The 18,314-nt window shown below is 40.5% G+C and overlaps 1 protein-coding gene across 4 annotated transcripts; it reads left to right on the top strand.

Moving 5' to 3' along the window:
- Positions 1 to 1,124: 1,124 nt before the first annotated feature.
- On the top strand, positions 1,125 to 17,577 carry thrap3a (thyroid hormone receptor associated protein 3a). 4 transcript variants are annotated; one of them, XM_075466017.1, is made up of 11 exons: positions 1,125 to 1,254; positions 5,994 to 6,145; positions 9,933 to 10,844; positions 11,133 to 11,816; positions 12,908 to 13,080; positions 13,469 to 13,580; positions 13,886 to 13,970; positions 15,323 to 15,504; positions 15,626 to 15,809; positions 15,888 to 15,920; positions 16,172 to 17,577. In XM_075466017.1, the coding sequence occupies exons 2-11, from the start codon at positions 6,018 to 6,020 to the stop codon at positions 16,409 to 16,411; spliced, it is 2,733 nt and encodes a 910-aa protein (XP_075322132.1). In that variant the 5' UTR covers positions 1,125 to 1,254; positions 5,994 to 6,017; the 3' UTR covers positions 16,412 to 17,577. The 4 variants fall into 4 exon arrangements, with proteins under 4 accessions (XP_075322132.1, XP_075322129.1, XP_075322130.1 ...); XM_075466014.1 differs by having other exon boundaries at positions 1,126 to 1,254; positions 15,888 to 16,031; XM_075466015.1 differs by lacking the exon at positions 1,125 to 1,254 and adding an exon at positions 5,704 to 5,900 and having other exon boundaries at positions 15,888 to 16,031.
- The last annotated feature ends 737 nt before the right edge of the window (positions 17,578 to 18,314 follow it).

Below are 18,314 nucleotides of genomic sequence, written 5' to 3'. Positions count from 1 at the left end.
CCAACTGGATGCAGGATTATGCAGAATAAGGGGGAAATGGTGGGAGAAGTATTCAAATATGTTAGTTAGGTAGAAAAAACTAATATAGAAAGTTAACATTACTCCAATATGAGAATAAAAAGACTAATTGTGGAAAAAAGTGCACAAATATTAGCTGCAAAGTGCAGTTGAATTATTAAAGCAAAAGCATTGGTTAGGTCCTACTAACTGATACATTACTCTATATGACCTCGTCAGATTAAATAATACTGCAACACATGTGCAACAGTAGCATTTGAATAACTTCATATACAGGGACTCAACCAAAACCTGGAAGCAACACCAGATCATTACTGTGAGAGGGAAAATAGACGAGACATTCTTTGTCCAGATTGTTCCAATTTCTGGCTCCACAAAGTTGGAACGGGCTACCAAATGCCATCAGAGCAGGGGTGTCCCTCTGTACCTTCAAGAGTCTCTTCACAACTCATCTCTGCCGAGAACAGCTCTTCTCCTAACACCCTCACAAGTTTAACACATAATCCCACTTAATTCAGCGCTACCAGGGTCTCTTACTGCACTGAAGCTTGACTTCTAAGACTTTGGATAAAAGTGTCTGCAAATTGACTAAATGTAATGTGAAAACAAAAACTTCTTTTTTTTCATAATCTTCACATTTGTTGCATAGGCTAAATTGTTTATTTGAACGGTTATAGTCCATTATCGGAGGCTGGAAACTCGTTTGTTTAAATCGTTTAAATGCACAATGGCTTTAACAAGCCATCTTCTATTGTACAAAAATATCAAACTTAAAAGTAACTTGTGACAAAACCTGTCACGTAAATTAAGTGAAGTAGAATGCAGTGACGAGATTTCTCTCTGAAATATGGTTGGCTTTCAGGAGCAACACGAATCTAAAACCATCTCAAAATTGAGCTTGGGTACAAAAGCTACATAACGATGGGTCTATTGCGTCTACATTGTGAACGTAGATTACGACGAAACAGAGTTAGTTCAACAGAAAGTAGTTTTAATGCATGTCTAATCGGCTGACCGCGGTGAAGGCGGAAGGAAATCTGAAGCTGTGAGCAGCCGCGCGCTGTCACACCCCCTCCGTGTAAGCGCCGCAGACCGTAGCTGACACACATCCTCTCACACAGGCTGGGCACAACAGCAGAAGAGCAGGCGGGGACAAACCGGCTCCAACTCATTTCTACTTTACTACACCGTGGTGACTGTATGTGACGCGGAGGCGTTCAACGACAACGCCGACCGGTGAGTTGCTTTTTATCAATTCAAATTTAGAAAGTAAAAAAAATAATTTTAAAGAATCTAATAGCCTTTATTACAGTAGAGTAAAGGGATGCGGTAATACAGATTACAGGTCACTGAAGCTATTTGTCTGGTCAGTATCATTTCAAACTGGCCCGATTTAAGCGTGTCATCCCAGTAGACTTGATATCCTCCAGCCAGCTGTATCATATGAGGACGGCTCGGGGTGATGCACTGTTGAGCATCCCCCCGGGTCATGGCCCACTGGCTTTCACATGCTTTTTGCAAGTAATGCGTCTCGAACTTGTGTCCTTCAACTATTTCAATTGTTTAAACGTTGTTTTGTAGATTCTCAAAGTGATTCCTCAGACCACCAGAGTATTCAGGAGTTATGGAAATTGAGTAGTTAGATTTGACTTGTTATGTGACTGGTGTTTTTGGCGGTCAGCCCAATGAAGGAACCTTGTAATTATAGGTTCTACTGAGTTGTCCATCAGCTATGATCCTGAATCTTGCCTGCCAGATCACACATATGAACCATCTTACATTTTTTTTGTAAAAGCTCATCTGGTTGAGGGGGGGGGGGCAAACAAAAGAAAAAGAAACCATTATGCATCCTGGAGGGCTGCAGGATCCAGGTTGAGGTCAATCCTCTTTGGCAAACACTCTCTGGAAAAAAGCACAAAGAGACACACAACAAAAGGGTGTACCCATGTCAAAGAGTATCAGCACATATACTCTTACTACTTAAAGCTCATCACTGATAACTGGATCATCCACTTTGGGAACATATATGGAATATTTCAGCTTGAAAGTGAAAGTGACAGGAACATTGTTGCCATAACTTTGGCACTCGCTTCTGTATAATTTAAGCAATAGAGACGATGTTAACAGTCTTTTTTTTCTAATTATTATTTATTTATTTATTTTATTTCACACTCCTCTCTCAGCTGACTGAACTTACACCTGCATGGCAGAAATGAAAGCATTTTGATCGTGGTGTCATTAAGGAGTGACATAGACTAACTGTCTCCAGCTTCATGTGAACATGCCAAGCCACAAACAAGCAAACAACAACTGAATGCATTTTGGAAATGCATACTAAAATCATAAGTCATCATTTTGCCAGGCTGTTCCCAACAGACCGAAATAGAGAGGACCTTTAGCTGGTGAGTTCCCTCTTGTATGCAGAAGAGTTCCACAAATGTGGTGATGACAGACAGTTCGTAAGTATGTCGGTGTGTGGATGCCTCTGTTACAGCCGTCCATTTTCCAGGCAGGAGCAGCCTTATACACATCATAGAAACTAAAGAGAGGCAACTGTTAAGTCTGCGAGCTGCTGATTGTTGTCATAAGAGTGAACCAGGATGGTTAAAAGCACCAGATCCTCCCAGAAACACAGTTTCTGGGTGAGAATAAAGTGAGGCTGAGGCAGCAGTTGGCATAAAGTTAGCTGTTCTAGTCTGTCATTGTAGCCAATTAGCAAACAGTAATGTTTCAGGAAATCTCTGCGTAGAAGTCATCCTTTGTCTGTTTAGACTTTCCTGTGGCTCCCTGAAGAAAAACAAAAGCAGACTCTTTTTTTTTTTTTTTTTTTTTTAATTTAAGTCAGGCAGCTACTCAAATTTTCTTCTTCCATTAACCCGTGGAGGATGCCTTATCTGGTCTCACACATTTCTGCCAGTGGCTTTGCTATCCATTAACTGTCTCACCATACATGAGAAGCGTCTTGGGGGAATACTAAGACAGTCCACTACATTTCAGTAACTAAACATTGTGTCAATGACAGTTGCTGTGGCTTTTCTGAAATAGCAAGCGGGGTGTCTCAGGGGCACATATAGATAGCAAGTGTGATTCCAGCTGCCACTGTGGCATCCCGCTCTTAATGATAGGGCGGTTGATTGAGTGGAGCGTTTCTTCTCTGACGCTTTGAGCAGTGGATCGAGTTGCAGGACCATTGTCGATCAGAGCCGCTTTTGCTGTTACATGAAATAAACAGCTGATGAGGATTACACAGCTGCCGTTGTCTGCTCTAAGGGGAGTCTTAATTAGGTGTGTGAGTGTGTCGGACATTCTGCTTGATTCTGCTATTTTGTTTCCGATTTCAGAGACGTCTATTCCCCATACTCTGTTCTTTCCTGTTTTTTTGTTTTTTTTCTCCTTTCTCGCTACTGTATGTTGTAGACCTGCTTTTCTAGTTCCACACACTGTTCCGGTTTACTGTACTAGTTTCAAAAGCTGATGTGAAAAGGGTTAGGTTAAATACAATTGTGATAACTAGTATTCTTTGCTGTTTCCTATTATGATGTTGTCAATGCCCAACTCTAAAAAAAAAAAAAATAACAGACACTCAGCGATACAACTGTGGACTGAAACCAGCAATATTTTAGACGGAACAGGTAGACTGACACTAATAATTAGATCATGGAAACATCCATGCGGTTGGCAAAAGGGTTGGTGTAGGGGTTAGGGCATGGGAAAAATTAGAAAAATGGACATTATGAAGGACAAGAAAAGTTATAAAATTCCTCAAAAGTATGGTACCACAGGTATATTTGCGTTTGAGTGTATGTGTGTCATTAGGCATATTTGTACAGGCATTGTAGAGTAGTAGTGAGGGATCAAAGACAAAGCTCGCCACAGCCTCTCTGAGAGGATGAAATGTCAGTGATTAGGCTGCCGACCACACAGCGAGGAGCAAAGACAGCTGCAGCTGGTTATCAATCAAGCATTCAGAGTCGAGTGTTACAAATGGGCTCACCATTCAATAATATCCACTACAGGCAAATACAGCGTTTTGCTTGCACACTACACTTTTCCTATCCACACATTTTGCTATAATTTAGGTTCCCGATGTGGTAATAAAGCAGTCATAAAGCCAGCTTTAGCATAGCTCTAGCTGTTTAGTGTATAGTTTCTGCTAACGCCCACTCCAAAGTTTCAAGGTAACTATTTTCAGCCATTTGAAAACATCTGAAACACATGTTTATTTTGCGCATTTAATTACAGCTGCTACAACTAATTAAAAGCAATCCACTAGAATTAAACGTTCTCCTCAGGAGCTGCCTACAAGGCTAACATCCTCCAATTCATAAAGCCAAAATTAAGAGGCTGGTGTCACAAGTTATCGAGTTCACCCTTTATTCACCTTCTGCTGGAAAAGGCCACATCTGAATGCCAGTCTTGAAATGTGCACAGTGAGCTAAAGTGACGGTCTGTTAAGGCTGGACCTTCAGGAAATTATTCTCTGAAAGCCAAAAACAACAAGCTGCCAGGAATGAGGAGAGTGGGAAGTTCACCGAGCACGAGGTGGAGGCGGGGGAAAATGGATCTGTTCCAATTCCGTCTAAAATAGTTGCAAGGATGCACAACGGGACCGCCGTGCAATTGGTTGCGCTGTTAGAAATCCCTCTCGTGCGCACTCGGCAATTTCCTCCACGCAAAGTCCCCGAAGACGGCTCTCATAAGAAGAGATCAATTTCTTGATCCCCAGCTTTCACATAATCTGCAAGATCATATGTTACAGGATAGGTTGTAGATCATGACAGGAGACAGATACTCTTACTATAGTACTGTATTGATACCATTTCAGAGCATACAAAACAAGCCCTGGGGGAGTTCAGAAGAAACATCCTTTGAAGTTGAAAATATGCTGAGGTCTGTGTACAAAGAGCCTACACTCCGAGGAGAACCTTCAGGTAGCAGGCTTCACAGCAGATTATTAACCACAAAAGCAAATGTCCCTGTTTAACATTGCCACAGAGCATACTGGATGCTTTCCCATCAATCTCATGGGGTGATGGCTGAGTTTAAACATTTACCTTTGGCCTCGTCAGGTTTTGGTTTAGCGGTGAACGTTTTTATCCAAAAAAAACCAAAAAAACAAAAGCTGCTCAGATTACTCCGGCCTTGGAATTTCCACAAATACTCCCAACATTTGTAGACTGTGCTATAAATAGAATAAATTAGTTTTGCATTTGAAGAACTGAGTTGCTTTATGTGTGCTGTGACATTCATTACTTCCTCAAAACAGTTTGTTTGTGAAAACATTTTCAGGCTTTCTCATTTAACCATCTCTTTGTATTACACCCGTCACTGGTCTTCTAAAAAACAAACAGTGGATTTACAAGTGTGGAGGCTGGAGAGACGTATTTTATATCTCTAGGGGATAATCATTAGAAGATCAGCTGTGTTAATTTAAGACAAACTCAAAGGACATGGTATTGAACAGGAGGCTTGTTTGGCCTTCTTTCTGCAAACACCTTTATTCTGCTTATTTTCTGCAAGTCTTCTACAGTTTAGAACAATATATATATAAAAACAATCACATATTTTCTACTGTGTCCTTTGTGGACTCAGGAGACAAGAAGTCAGATGACTGACAGAAGACAGCCCTCTATGCAAATGACCAGTGACTAAATAAAACTGCTTCTGTTTGGATACCCTACACTACACATTGCCTCCTTCCTTCTGACAGCTGTTGTGTTTCTTTGCTCAACTTCTTTTGAAGCACATCTTGGATTGGTTTATCTCCGTTGGATGTTTTACTTCAGGGATCAAATTTTTTTTTTACCTCTTAAAAGCCGTTTTTCTTTTACTTTGCTCATGCAGATTAAATGTCATCTCCATGCAGCCAGTGCTTTGAATAGGTTGACCTAAACTTTTTAATCTTGACGTTTTCTTTCAAACCCACGTGCCGTAACACAATCCTAACTCGACTGTATGAAACTTTTGTGTGACAGTTTTGAGGTGGGCTGCGTGCAGTGATGTCCAGATCCACAAAATCTGCCTCGAGATCTCGGAGCCACTCGAGGTCCCGTTCCAGATCCCGCTACACCTCTCGCTCCAGAAGTCGCTCCAGGTCCCAGTCGCGGTCCAGGAAGCATCGTTACAGGTATGGACAAGCTTCCATTCTGAAAGATCTATTGGCCGTGCTGTGTGTTTGTGACTACCATAAGAAGTGTTTTACTTGATTGTTGAAGATGACTACATGCTACAGACTACAAGGTCTTGACAGGAGGCATTAAGTATGAATAATTACATGTTAAGGTGAAAAACTGGAACATCGAGCCAATCTCTGCCTTACTGTGCTCACACACTGATCATCGCATGAAACATATGCCACTTTTCACTCAATGCAGTGAAATACTTTTTATTTCATCTTAAAGGGATTTGATGTAGAATTCAAATTAGCCGTGTTATAGATACTTATCTTCCAAACGCCACAGAACTCATCGTGTCCCGTCTTTTAGGAGCTTGGCTTGAATTTGAATAGACAAAGCTGTTGTAGCATACCAATGGATTTGACTCTTGACCAAACTCTGGAGTTGGCTTTAGTTAAAGAGGAAATTGAAATTTTTGATGCCGGTTTTAGGCAAGCCGTGCTTTAAAAGAATTATGGGAAAACATTTGTGGGCTAGTTAACCTGAGGGGTAGATCTTAATATCAAGTTTTAATTAAGAGAGCAACATTTGTTCTATGTTGCTTCAGTAAAAGAGCCCAGTCTGAGGAGTGCGTGTGCGTGTTTTGAAGAAATAGTGAGGTTTCTCTGATGCCTTTGCTGTTTCTGGGAGAATGACTGTGGCATAGCTATAAAATAGCAGGGTAGCCAATTTCCTGGCAGTGTCGCAGTCCGTATTAAAATTAGTTTAAAGAAGAGACATTGAAAGAATGTCACGGTTAACTCACCCTGAAGCCACCTTGTACATGTGAAAATGAGTTTTGTGGTAACACGCACCGGAACTGGAAGAGCGTGAATGAAATCATTTGCCTAAGGTCATCGAAGCAGATATTTACAAATGAATATTGAAAATAATAACAAAAGATCACAGATGCACAGAAATGGGTCCCCCCCCTCCCCTCCTACAGTTATTGGAAAATTCACCCTCAACATGTTGAGCTGAGAAAAAAAAAATACTCCCAACACACGTTTTTTTTTTTCTTCTCTTCTTTCTTTGCTGGAAATATTTTTGTTACATTTGTTACTATAGTCGGAGGTGGTTGTGTGACGCAGTCTGAAGGGTGGACATATTTATAGGTTGTCGAAGTTGGCACAATGCAGTGAACATTAAACTCTCCCTTCCCACTGTCACCATCTTACGCTTATAACACTGTCACCACAGCAAGTAATTAAATATATGTCAGTCTACAGAAGTATAAAGCATTCAGTGGGACACAAGTTGGTGCTTTGCTTTTCAACTTTTTTACATACATACAAGCTACGTGTGTCTCACTGGAACTGGAAGCAAGATAAAAAGCTGAATAAGTACAAAATTCTGGTGGGAAAGTCTTTAAGAAAGCTCCCCTTACGGTTGTTGAAGAGAGCTTGTAAGTGGAAAACATAGAGCCAAAGGATTCAAGTACTTTTTTTGTTTTTTTTTTCTTCTGTCTTTGTACGGTCCATGTGACTCATTGCTCCGCCAGAGCTGTCCAGAGTATCTATCTGTAGCTTGTGCTGTGAGTGCGCAGTGCTGCTTGGTGTGCTGTAGTCTCTGTTGCTCTGTATTCCAATGAAAAAACATACTAGGTGAGTTATGTGCTTTTTCAGCTCATTTGTGGTTTTATAATGTGTTTGCTTGTACTTGAGCACTGCTCTGCTCTCTCAGTTTAGAAAATTGTTCTGCAGAACTATGCATGCATTTCTTTACACAGTTATAGTTCTGAAAAGTTATACTTTCTGTAGTGGTTTTAATGGGGACACATTTCGCTGTTACTTCTCATTCTAGTTCCATAAAAGTAGCTGGAGATTTCTTTGAAGAATTAATACTTGCACAACTCAACTAGTGAGATGTCTGCTTATAGCTTGAAATATTCCTAATCTTAAAGTGTACCAGTAGAAAGTTGTGGACATGATACTGAAATGTGGTTCCACCTTAAAAGACCATGACGATTTGATTAAATCACTGATTTTTGGAGCAGAAGAACATACCGTTTTATGATATGGTCTAAAAACTGTGTTGAATGTTCAGGTTAGAGGGCTGCATTTACAGCAGTGCAGCAGAGCCACCGTGTGGAGGAGTCTGACTCTGCACCTGGCTCATTACCAGCCTGTGGAATTTCTGCTTTTCTTCATGCAAAACCATAGTCTCATCGAAAAATGTGAAAAAAAAATCCCACAAGTTTCTTACTTACATGTGTTTTGAAACTCTGAGCGGACATCTAGCCACTGGATATAACTAGTTAGATAGTTTATCACGCATTCCATGTTAGTCTCAATGTTGCATGAGTTCTATGAGTGTCTGGTTTTACTTGGTCATAATTCCCCACAATGTTTGTTATTCTATACCATTATTCCATGTGCTAAACATTTATTATTTCGGCATTAGTCCCTTCCAGGTTGACCCACAGAACGATTAGGCAGGGTTAGTTTCATTGTGGAAATTTCCTTGAGAATTTATTAATGTCCAACCCGCAGAAGATGACAAATTGAAGTGAAAAGCAACAGTGTTGGGCCACCACAGCCAGAGCAGCTTTAGTTTAACTTGGCAATGATTCCATAAGTCTCTGGAACTCTAACGGAGGGACTGAACATTCTTCCAGAAGATATTCCCTCATTTGGCGTTTTGAGGACGATGGAGGAAAAGTTCTGTCTAAAGGTGGCTAACAAGACATACAAATAATGATTTGATAGTTCTAATAATTTGCAGCGACATAATGAGTGATTTATGAAGACGGTGTGATGACAATACCTGCTGAATCATCGAATTCTGTAGCTTATAAGAGCAACACAGATTCCCAGAGTCACATTTACAAAGTGTAGGTTTTATGAGCTGACAGACTGAAAAAAATGTATGTTTACTACAATGTGTGTGAATATGTTTGCTCGTTTGGTACTTATCTGGGAGCAACAACTCCTCTGCTATTTCTTTCCAAGCTGTGTCCTTATTGGCACAGTCATGTTATAAAATGTAAGGCACATACACACAAGACTTCTGCTGCCACAACTCCAGCAAATTTGTTTGTTTAACTTCCACAAGTTATATTTAACTTGTTTCTCGTCCATCTTCACTGTTTGGGTTTGTTTTCAATTTACTCCATGACCCAATTGATAGAGATATTTTTCAATGCTACATTCCAATTGGGCGCTTCGTAGATGTAGGTCGTAGTAGCAGTCACATCAGAGGACAATCGCCTTGAATTTCTGAATTTTTCTCTAGTTGTCTTTGGTCACAAGACCATTAAAACACTGATCTTTGAACATCTCTCACCGTCTTATATGATTACAGCTTTTTAGCCATGATCAAAGATTTTATGATTATCATCTTTCATCTGGGCCGGCTGAACATGATACACCAAATACTCAAGTCTTCTCAAGTCTTCCATAGGTGTTGAAATGGACTGAGTTTTTTTGTGGTTTTCTAACCCTAAGCTTTAAACCTTTAGGTAATCCCTTGTGTACAATGGATGGAGCAGCAACCTCCTGGAAGAGACCAGGATAACGATGCCATAGCATCAATATGATCTCATATAAAAACTTTGGTTTGCAGTGACAAGTTGACCTTAGTCATGCTAGCAAAATACCTCCATAGCATAACAGAGCTCAGGGGTGCCGTTACTGTAGAATTAAAGATTTAAATAAATTGTCCTTTCATTTTTTTTTCAGGGCACCCTGGCAGAAATGTTTTGAAACCAACTCTTTTGAATATCACCACATGCTGTCTTTTTGTCTGCGTTTTTCATAGCTCTAGGTCTCGGTCAAGGTCTCATTCTCCATTTTATAACCGAGAGAAGAAATACCCGAGGGGATACCAGAACAACCGGGAGTTCCGGGGTTATCACCGCGGCTTCCGGAGGCCCTACAACTTCAGGGGCCGAGGACGGGGCCATTTTCCTCGTGGTCGCTACCAGCGTGGGGGTGGCGGTTACAACAACAACAACAACAACTACTACTATCGCCCCAACTGGAAGAATTATAAGCAGCATCCTCAAAAACAGCAACAGCAGCACCAGCAACAACAACAGCAGCAGCAGCAGCAGCAGTTGTTAAACCACTCACGAGGACGATCGCACAACCTGCAGAAACGCTCAGGAAGCCCTCCTCAGGCGCACTCTCACCGCTCTGACAGATCCTCTTCTCCTCTATCCAGACACTCACAGCATTCTTCCTCCTCATCACACTCCTCCTCCCCCAAATGCAGGCCAGCCTCGCTGCTGGCTAACCAAAACTCCAAAGATGTCAAAGAGGAGCAAGTAGTCTCCAAGGAAGTCCAAAAGGAAGGAGGCGTAGATGAGGAGCCAGCAGAGCATGTTGAGTTACTGGCAGGAGACGCTAGAGAAGGTGCAGGCGGTGGGAAAACTGAGGGGAGCTGGCACAGCCTGACGGAATGCAGCAGCAGTCTGAAGAAAAACAGTCCCCTTGCTGGCTCTACCCTCACCGTAGGCCAGGGTAGCCAAACTACTAGTCAGTCTAGCGCCACTAAAGTCACAAATGACACCAGCAATGGCGCCCCCACGTGGCAGAAAGCATGTGGTACATCCTCAGCAAAAAAAACCTCACATGAAGGTCTAAATCCAATGCTTTCCAGCTTTGACTTCTTCTCCACTGAGGAATACCTGGATGGAGATAAAATGGCAATCTCCATTGCCTTTAGGAAGTAAGGCCAATTTTACTCGTAATCCATAAGTTGGTGATCGTTTCTTCTGTTTAATCACAGTCATTTTGTCATTTCTATCTAAGTTTTAAGTAAACTGTAGCTCTTATTACATTGTGCACTAATGTTCAGGGATTTAGAGGGACTGAAACCATTTTGCATTTTGAAAAAATAATTCTTTATTCTCATACTTTGTTGTTTTAAACTATTCTAATTTCAATGTTGCAGTTGTTCGTCTTTCAAGTAGCATGCCTCGTTAGCTACAGCTCTTTATCTTTTTTCACTGTTCAGGTTTTTGGAGGAGCAAAACAAAAAGGCTAAATCTGCTCGGGAAAATGGCAACAGCACAGAAACCAAGGATGTGGATATGGAAAAGGGGAACGTAAATAGCAAAGCATCAGCAGTTATCTCTGACTCGGTGTCAAGAAAGTACAGTGACATCGACGATGAGGTGTCTCTGAGCAGCTTTTTGAAAGCCTCTCCATTTCTGTCTGCTGAGGGGGAGGAAGAGGATGAGATGATCACCAAGCCTCCTTCAAAATCACTTAAAGACTGGTACAATGGTGACGAGACAGCTAAGCCAAAGAGCAAGGTCACTCGTTCAGCCCACAAGCTTATTGAAGAGTGCTTTGGCAAGTGGCAGAATGCAGCCTACTCGCAGTTTGCTAATGGTGAACTTGATGCCATGGCAGGGGAGACACATCTCAGTGGAAAGGATAAAGCAGCAGCCATCTCTGCTGCTCTTGCTAAGAGGGAGTTAACAGAAAGATTTGAAGAATTGTCCCCAGATATGAGTGGCAAAACAAGGAAGTTGGCAAGCTCTCCCTCTGTGGCATCTTCTGCACCATTACTAAGGCGGAACTCTGACAGAGAGATGTTTATGATGAGAGGAGAGGGCTCACCTCTCATGTCCTCAAGGAAACCAGAAGCAAAAGTTAATGTAAGGATGGATCTCCTTGGAGATAGCCTGATGAGGTGAGCATCATTTAATAATTTAAAGTGTTCAATGTTTGAATGTCATCTACAACCCTGTTCCCAAGAAAGTTGCAGTGCAGCGCCAAGTAAACTGGTACCACTGGACTGTCGTCCGCAGTAGAAATTTTGGAGGTGTCCTTTTTGACACATTTCTAACTCAAAATTAGTTAGTTATTTCAAATTTGGACAAGAAGAGCGTCTTTGCACGTGTGTGATCCAGGACGATGCATTAACTTGATAGTCTCATTCTCAACAATAGATGTGTGCAATTTATACAAAAAACACATCGATAGCTATTCACACAGCTCTAGACTGTAAACCATATTATTTTTCCCTACTGGCCTAGATGGCCGCATATGTTGCTCCGACCATGTACATTTTGTTCAGTGTTAATGGTACCTTCACAGGTGTCCGAGTTACCCATGCGAGGTGCACCACAGCACACCTATACCATCGCACAGCTTTGGAACTGTGCGCTGACAACAAACCAGATGGTCACCCTCCACTCTAGCCTGGACGATTGGTATCCATGATTTCCAAAAAGAATTTTAAAATATTTGACGACTCAAGGCTTCCAATTCACCTCCATCTTAAATGAGATGTGGCCCAGAGAAGGCAGCAATGAACACATTTTATCAGTGATCACTGATACTGGTTTTCAGAAGTGCTTCTGGCCTGCGCAGTGATTTCCACAAAAGAACTGCGTCTCCGCCTCATCTTCACTTATAACAGACTCAGGACTCTCTGGGATGCTCTTGTTATACCCAGTAATGTATTTGAGTATTTAATGATTAACCCAAACATTTATGAGACGTTTTTTCAGTAAAAAACAGTAGGTGTTGAGTTTCAATGACTTAAATTTAGTGTCCTTTCTTTATTCCAAGTACAGATGAGCTTTGACTGATTTGCTTATCATTCGTTTAAAATGTAAACTGTTTTCACTTTACATTTTATGCAACGTTCCATCTCTTTTGGAAACAGGGTTGTAATTGAACAACAATATTACAACCTACTTTGTTGTAAAGAAGAGCATGGGACTAAAGAATGTGTTGTTGTTGGTTTTTTTTAATTCATATTTGTTATCATTTCAGCTCGTCAGATATTTTAGCTGAAGAGCGGCAGCTGTCTCAGGACCTCGTGCAGGCCTCAAAAAAGGATCAGGAGTTTCGCTCAATCTTTCAGCACGTTCAGGCTGCTCCATCACAGAGGAGTCCCTCTGAGCTGTTTGCTCAACACATTGTCGCCATTGTACACCACATCAAAGGTGAGTCGTATGTTGCTACACTGTGTCTCGCCGTAATTTACGCATATTTTCTGCTTATGAACAAAGCAATAAATGTTTTAGAAATACACAAACTTTTATTTGCATCACAAATCATGAGCAATTCAACTTTTCGGTCAGTGGCAAACTACAGCTTAACTACATTTTTCAGAAAAAAGAAGGAGCATATTATATGATGTTTTAAGAGGAATGTGAAACTAAACGGTGGATTTGGCAGTTACAGAGACAAATTCCCAGAAAATCAATTAGGAAACCGTTTTTGCACACAATGCAGGACACATGGAAGTAAAGGCAGCATTATCCACTACAGCCTAACACGTGAATCCAGATGTAGCCTTAGCATCTTATTTCTTACCGTTTACCCTCTCAGCCCAGCACTTTCAGTCATCTGGCATGACTCTAAACGAGCGATTCACCTTGTACCAAAGACAAGCTGCACAGGAGGAAATGATGAAGCCAAGAAAAAGCCCAGAGATACACAGGTAGAGTCGCCTTGATTGAGTGACCCTCTCACCTTCAGTGTGCTGTGGCTTCACGTCTTCTTTTAACAGCTTTCAGGTATTTCTTTCACCTTTCCTATCTGATAAACAACAGGCCATCTTGGCTTATTAGTTCTCATGCTTGGTGGAGGTCAGTTTTATTTTCCCTGCAGTTTTTCTTCCCTCTTTCTCTGTATTATGTAGCCTTCCCAGTTCAGTGTAGCTCTATTTGGTTGGTTTTTGGACGTATGGCTATTTATCATGAGCCATCTTAATTCTCTTGCCTAAACTGTGTTTCTTTCTCGCAGGCGAATTGATGTTTCACCAAGTGCTTTTAAGAAACACCCTCAACTTTATGAGGCGATGAAAAGCTCAGAGGATGGCACTTACAAGGTGACTGAACACTTTGCGGTATGAAACATGTCGGACAAACAACAGCAAACAAGCGAGTGAGCCAGATGCCTTTAGACTGCCTGTGGCTTTCCATGAGGGGAAATGGTCAAAGTCTCAGAAATGAAAAAAAAAAAAGAAGGCTCTTTGACTTTGTTGTTTGTTGTATCGCCTCACGTGGCAAATTGTTTGTATTGTGAGCAAAAGCTTGACCGAGGCTAAATGAATGAAACATGGTCAGAAATGGAAGCCTCTGTGACAAAGCTGTCCAAAGGACTCTAAACAAATATCTTCGTAAGTATTCCTTAAAAGAAAAAAAATGAATAACAATAGAAATAAAAAAAAGACCGGAAATAACCAACAGCAAGCACTTCAGGCACATGTGCTTTTATTTCCATGCTTAACATTCTGAATCATCCTTTATAGCACTTCTCTGTCTCACATGGACACATCAACTGAACTTTTGAGCACAAAAGAGCAAACATTACTAAGAACCGAGTAAATGTAAATCAGCATGAACAATCAGATTTCCTTGTTCTTGACTTTTGCCGATAAGCCATACTGGTGGGTTTTGCATGCCTTGACCAAATACCTATACAGTGCATTCAAACTGGTATATTTCCCAAAGCATCTTTCAAAGTTTTAAGGCTGGTTTCCAACCCTCCATGCAGCTAATGTAGTCTGTTTACTGTATCACGATGGTATGATAATCAACTTAATCAGCTTGAAGCAGGAGATCCATCTTTTTTTTTTTTTTCCCCTACAGTTGTGTTTTGAAAAGACTTAATATACTTTTCTGAAGCCCTGGAATCATCTTCTTGAAGTATTTTAAAAACATGGAAGACAAGCGAAGATGATGTGAAATGAGTTTGTGCAATATTTTGCCTCAAAACTGTGATACTGGCATGTCCAGAAGCAGTCGAACACACCAGTGAGAATTTCTTCAAAAACAGTCATATGAATGGAGTCTATGGTGATGGATTGTTTAGCCAAGGTAAATCTTAAGTCTTTTCAAGTTGATTTTCATATCATTATCAAATAGCTGCCTGGGAGGCTTAAAAAAAAAAAAAAAGAAAAAAAAATCATTGTGTAAACATCTGCTTTGGAGAATTGTTCAGGAAATACTTTAAACAGGTTAAACTGCTATTTTTGGCCGTTTAACTGCACTGGAAAATTCACACCAGAATGGCTCTGTGTTATTCTGGCCAGTTGGCTGTCAAACAGATTTTTCCCTTTTTCCCATGGACTGCTCTATTTAGTCTACACTCCAGCTTGGCAGAGAGCTGACTCGTGGAGTCTTCATGCTAATTCAAAGTCTGTCCACGACATTGTGTTCTGTGTTTTGATTTGCTCAGGACGGCGGGGAAAAAGTGAAGGGTGACCCAATGGACCTTCGTTTGGACATAGAGCGTCGTAAAAAATATTCCACCCATGAAAGAGATTATAATCAGGATCGGGGAAGAGATATGAAAGGTTCCCCAGATTTTAGCAGGGAGAGATCCGAGGAAAATGTCTCCAAATACTGCAAGAGACAGAAGTACGTGCAACTGCCTTGTACTTAAAAATTGAAACTTTCCGGAATTATTTTGAATAGTTCTGTTCACATAGGTTGCAACATAAATATCTGGGCATGACAGGATTTTCATTCCCCTTGGTAGGAAAAGCGATAAGAAGCGCTCTCGCTCCAGTTCATCCTCATCTTCTTCGTCCTCCAAATCTCATAAAGATGAAAGTTTACCTCATGACAAGCCTGAGTCAAAAGATGAAGTCTACGACAGGGCTTGGCTGAGTCAAAGAGAGTCACCAAGACCGGCTGAAGGAGGCTGGTCGCGTGGAGGATTTGTGAGTTTGATTTTTTTTCAGTTTGCCCTGTGTTGTCTCTCTTTTTCGGGTTCTTATATTTTTTTCTCCTAATTACAGCAAATACGAATCCGTGGAAGAGGCTGGAACAAAGTGAGTTATCAGGAAAACAGTTCACACACTAACCCTGTGAAAGTGGCAGTAGACCCTAAAAGTGAAGACTGGGACCCAGAGTTTACTCCCAAGAACAAAAAATACTACTTGGTAGGGTTGTTCCTTTCTTTATTCATGCCTCCTATTCCTAGTTTCATTAAAATCAGCCTTGTGGTGTCTTGTGGAACCGCATGCCCAACTTTATTAATCTCTTATGTCCTTGACATATCTTTGCTTCTTTTAAACTTTAGCATGATGACAGAGATGGAGAGTCCGAGTGCAAGTGGATGGACAACAGAGGGCAAGCACAGGGAAGCATCCCCCGTGGAAGGACACGATTCATTGTCCGCAAAGCCACTGGCAACGCCATCATGAATAGCTCCAAATGGGCGTTTGATAAGTTCCAGAACAACAGGGAGCACAGTGGCAAGGAGGGGAAGGAGACAGAGCAGGACCACAAAAAGGCAGAAATTGATCGGGAGAATACTTAAGCAGTCTTAATAGACTTTGGTGTTGTTATAGGATCTGAATAAATGATTTCATCCAGGATAAATGGTTTAATAAATGCAGATTCAAATGTTTTAAAACTATTGCATCAGTCTTCAGGGCAGGTTTCTTACTTAAACTTGACATAATAACCATCTCCTGGATACAGATTGTGACTAGTAGAAGCACTGTTTATATGGGCATTTCTTATGAAAGTTGATCTAAAATGACAGTTTTTTTTTTAAAATGTCCTTTCCTTTTGATTTTTGGATTTGAATTCTTTCATGCAGCATTTCTGTAACACTTAGACATTTCTCATTGAGATGAGCAGGATGAGAAACTAACTTCAGATTGACAATCAGATCGTGCCTTATACTTGTGAAAGTTAAAAAAAAAAAAAAAGATTTACTGCAAACTCTTTTTTTACAATATCAATGCCCCATCCATTAGTCCTGAAAGATGCGTCTCATCTGGATCAACATGACAGCAGTCAGCACACTGTAATGCCCATGTTATGTTGTCATTAAAGAAAAAGGAAAAAAAAAAAAAAAAGTATGACCATCAAGGGGACCAACTCTGCAGGGTTAACATGCTCTTTATAACATTTTCAGTCAGACATTTTGTTTTTCTTAACAATAGCTTTTGCTTGACCTTTTGATGCCGATTCAATGTATAATACTACAAGAAATTAAATTTTTTCCCTCCGTAGATCTTCATTGTAGTTTTTGTACTTGGCTAGGCTGGAGTTTGATTTCCTTTGTAACAGATGGTTTGTCTTGATTACCATAGACTTTGAAGTATTTCTATGGGTGTTTGTCATGACTTAGTGTGTATATTGTGTGCAGCATTGTTACTATATTACTGAAAAAAAACAGCTGAAAAAGTGTAGTCTGTCATTTTGAACAAATACAACAACAATATGACTTAGAATATGTGTGTATCTGGTCTAGATACAAGAAAATGATGTCATTTGTCTGAGATACAATTTAATTATGTCTTTTGTGTGCCTTGTTGCACTGGTCTTACTTTTACAATACAGGCCAACAGATTGAGATTTCCATTTAATTGTTTAAAGATGATCATAGGAATACTGTTTTTTTTGTTTGTTTTTGTTTGTTGTAACAATTTTTTTCTTTGAGACTGTAAATTAAAGAGACACTGATTACTTTAATTATCGCCTCCATGCATCCTTTACTGAATCCAACCAATAAAAGATTTTTCAAACAAAAACCAACAAGCCATTGAAAAAAAAGACAATGAGTAAAAAACATACAACTACAAATCTGTACTGCATACCAGTCTGACCATCTAAATAAACCTCACTCTTTGGGGAAACTGGTGGTCTTCTTCGTCCAGAGTTGCCAGATCCCTGCCTATCTTTATAGAAGTAGTCATACTGTCTATTGCTGCTTTTCATCTGTGACAGAAGAACTGATGGTATATTTTATGTAAAATATATTTTAGGTTACAATAATATAAAAAAGATAAATGTAAATTACAATATTTACCTCTGAAATGTAGTGGAAGTATAAGGCCTCAGAAAATGCGAGGAAAATACTCAAGCTGAAGCATCTCAAAATGGCATAGTACTTGAATAAATGTACTACAGCTCTCTATAGAACCCTATATTGTAAAATATTTCAAGCTAGCCATACCCAGGCTAGTGGGTCCTACCTGGGGCCTGTTCTGCTTGGTTTACTGTGGACTAACAGCAAACCCTCAAATCACTAAATGTGGGGCACATGTAGGCTCCACACAACTTGGCCCAGGTGGGGCCTTGACGGGGCCCAGTGTGGGACCACTGTAGACCCATGTGAGCTCAATTTTCTATCTACAGTAGCCCCACAAGCTCTCCAAAGGGCCATATTTTATTGAAAGTAAATTCTACACAATTATAAATCAGCCATA

This window comes from Odontesthes bonariensis, chromosome 5 (genome assembly GCF_027942865.1).
Source record: "Odontesthes bonariensis isolate fOdoBon6 chromosome 5, fOdoBon6.hap1, whole genome shotgun sequence".
NCBI lineage: Eukaryota > Metazoa > Chordata > Actinopteri > Atheriniformes > Atherinopsidae > Odontesthes > Odontesthes bonariensis.
Note: the sequence above shows the minus strand (reverse complement) of the source record. Positions and strands in the feature narration are given on the sequence as shown.

Coding starts and splice junctions, on each gene's coding strand:
- thrap3a (XM_075466014.1), top strand. CDS start 6,018: ATGTCCAGATCCACAAAATCTGCCTCGAGATCTCGGAGCCACTCGAGG. Junction 13,971..15,322: donor CAGAGGATGGCACTTACAAG/GTGACTGAACAC, acceptor TGATTTGCTCAG/GACGGCGGGGAAAAAGTGAA. Junction 15,505..15,625: donor AAATACTGCAAGAGACAGAA/GTACGTGCAACT, acceptor TCCCCTTGGTAG/GAAAAGCGATAAGAAGCGCT.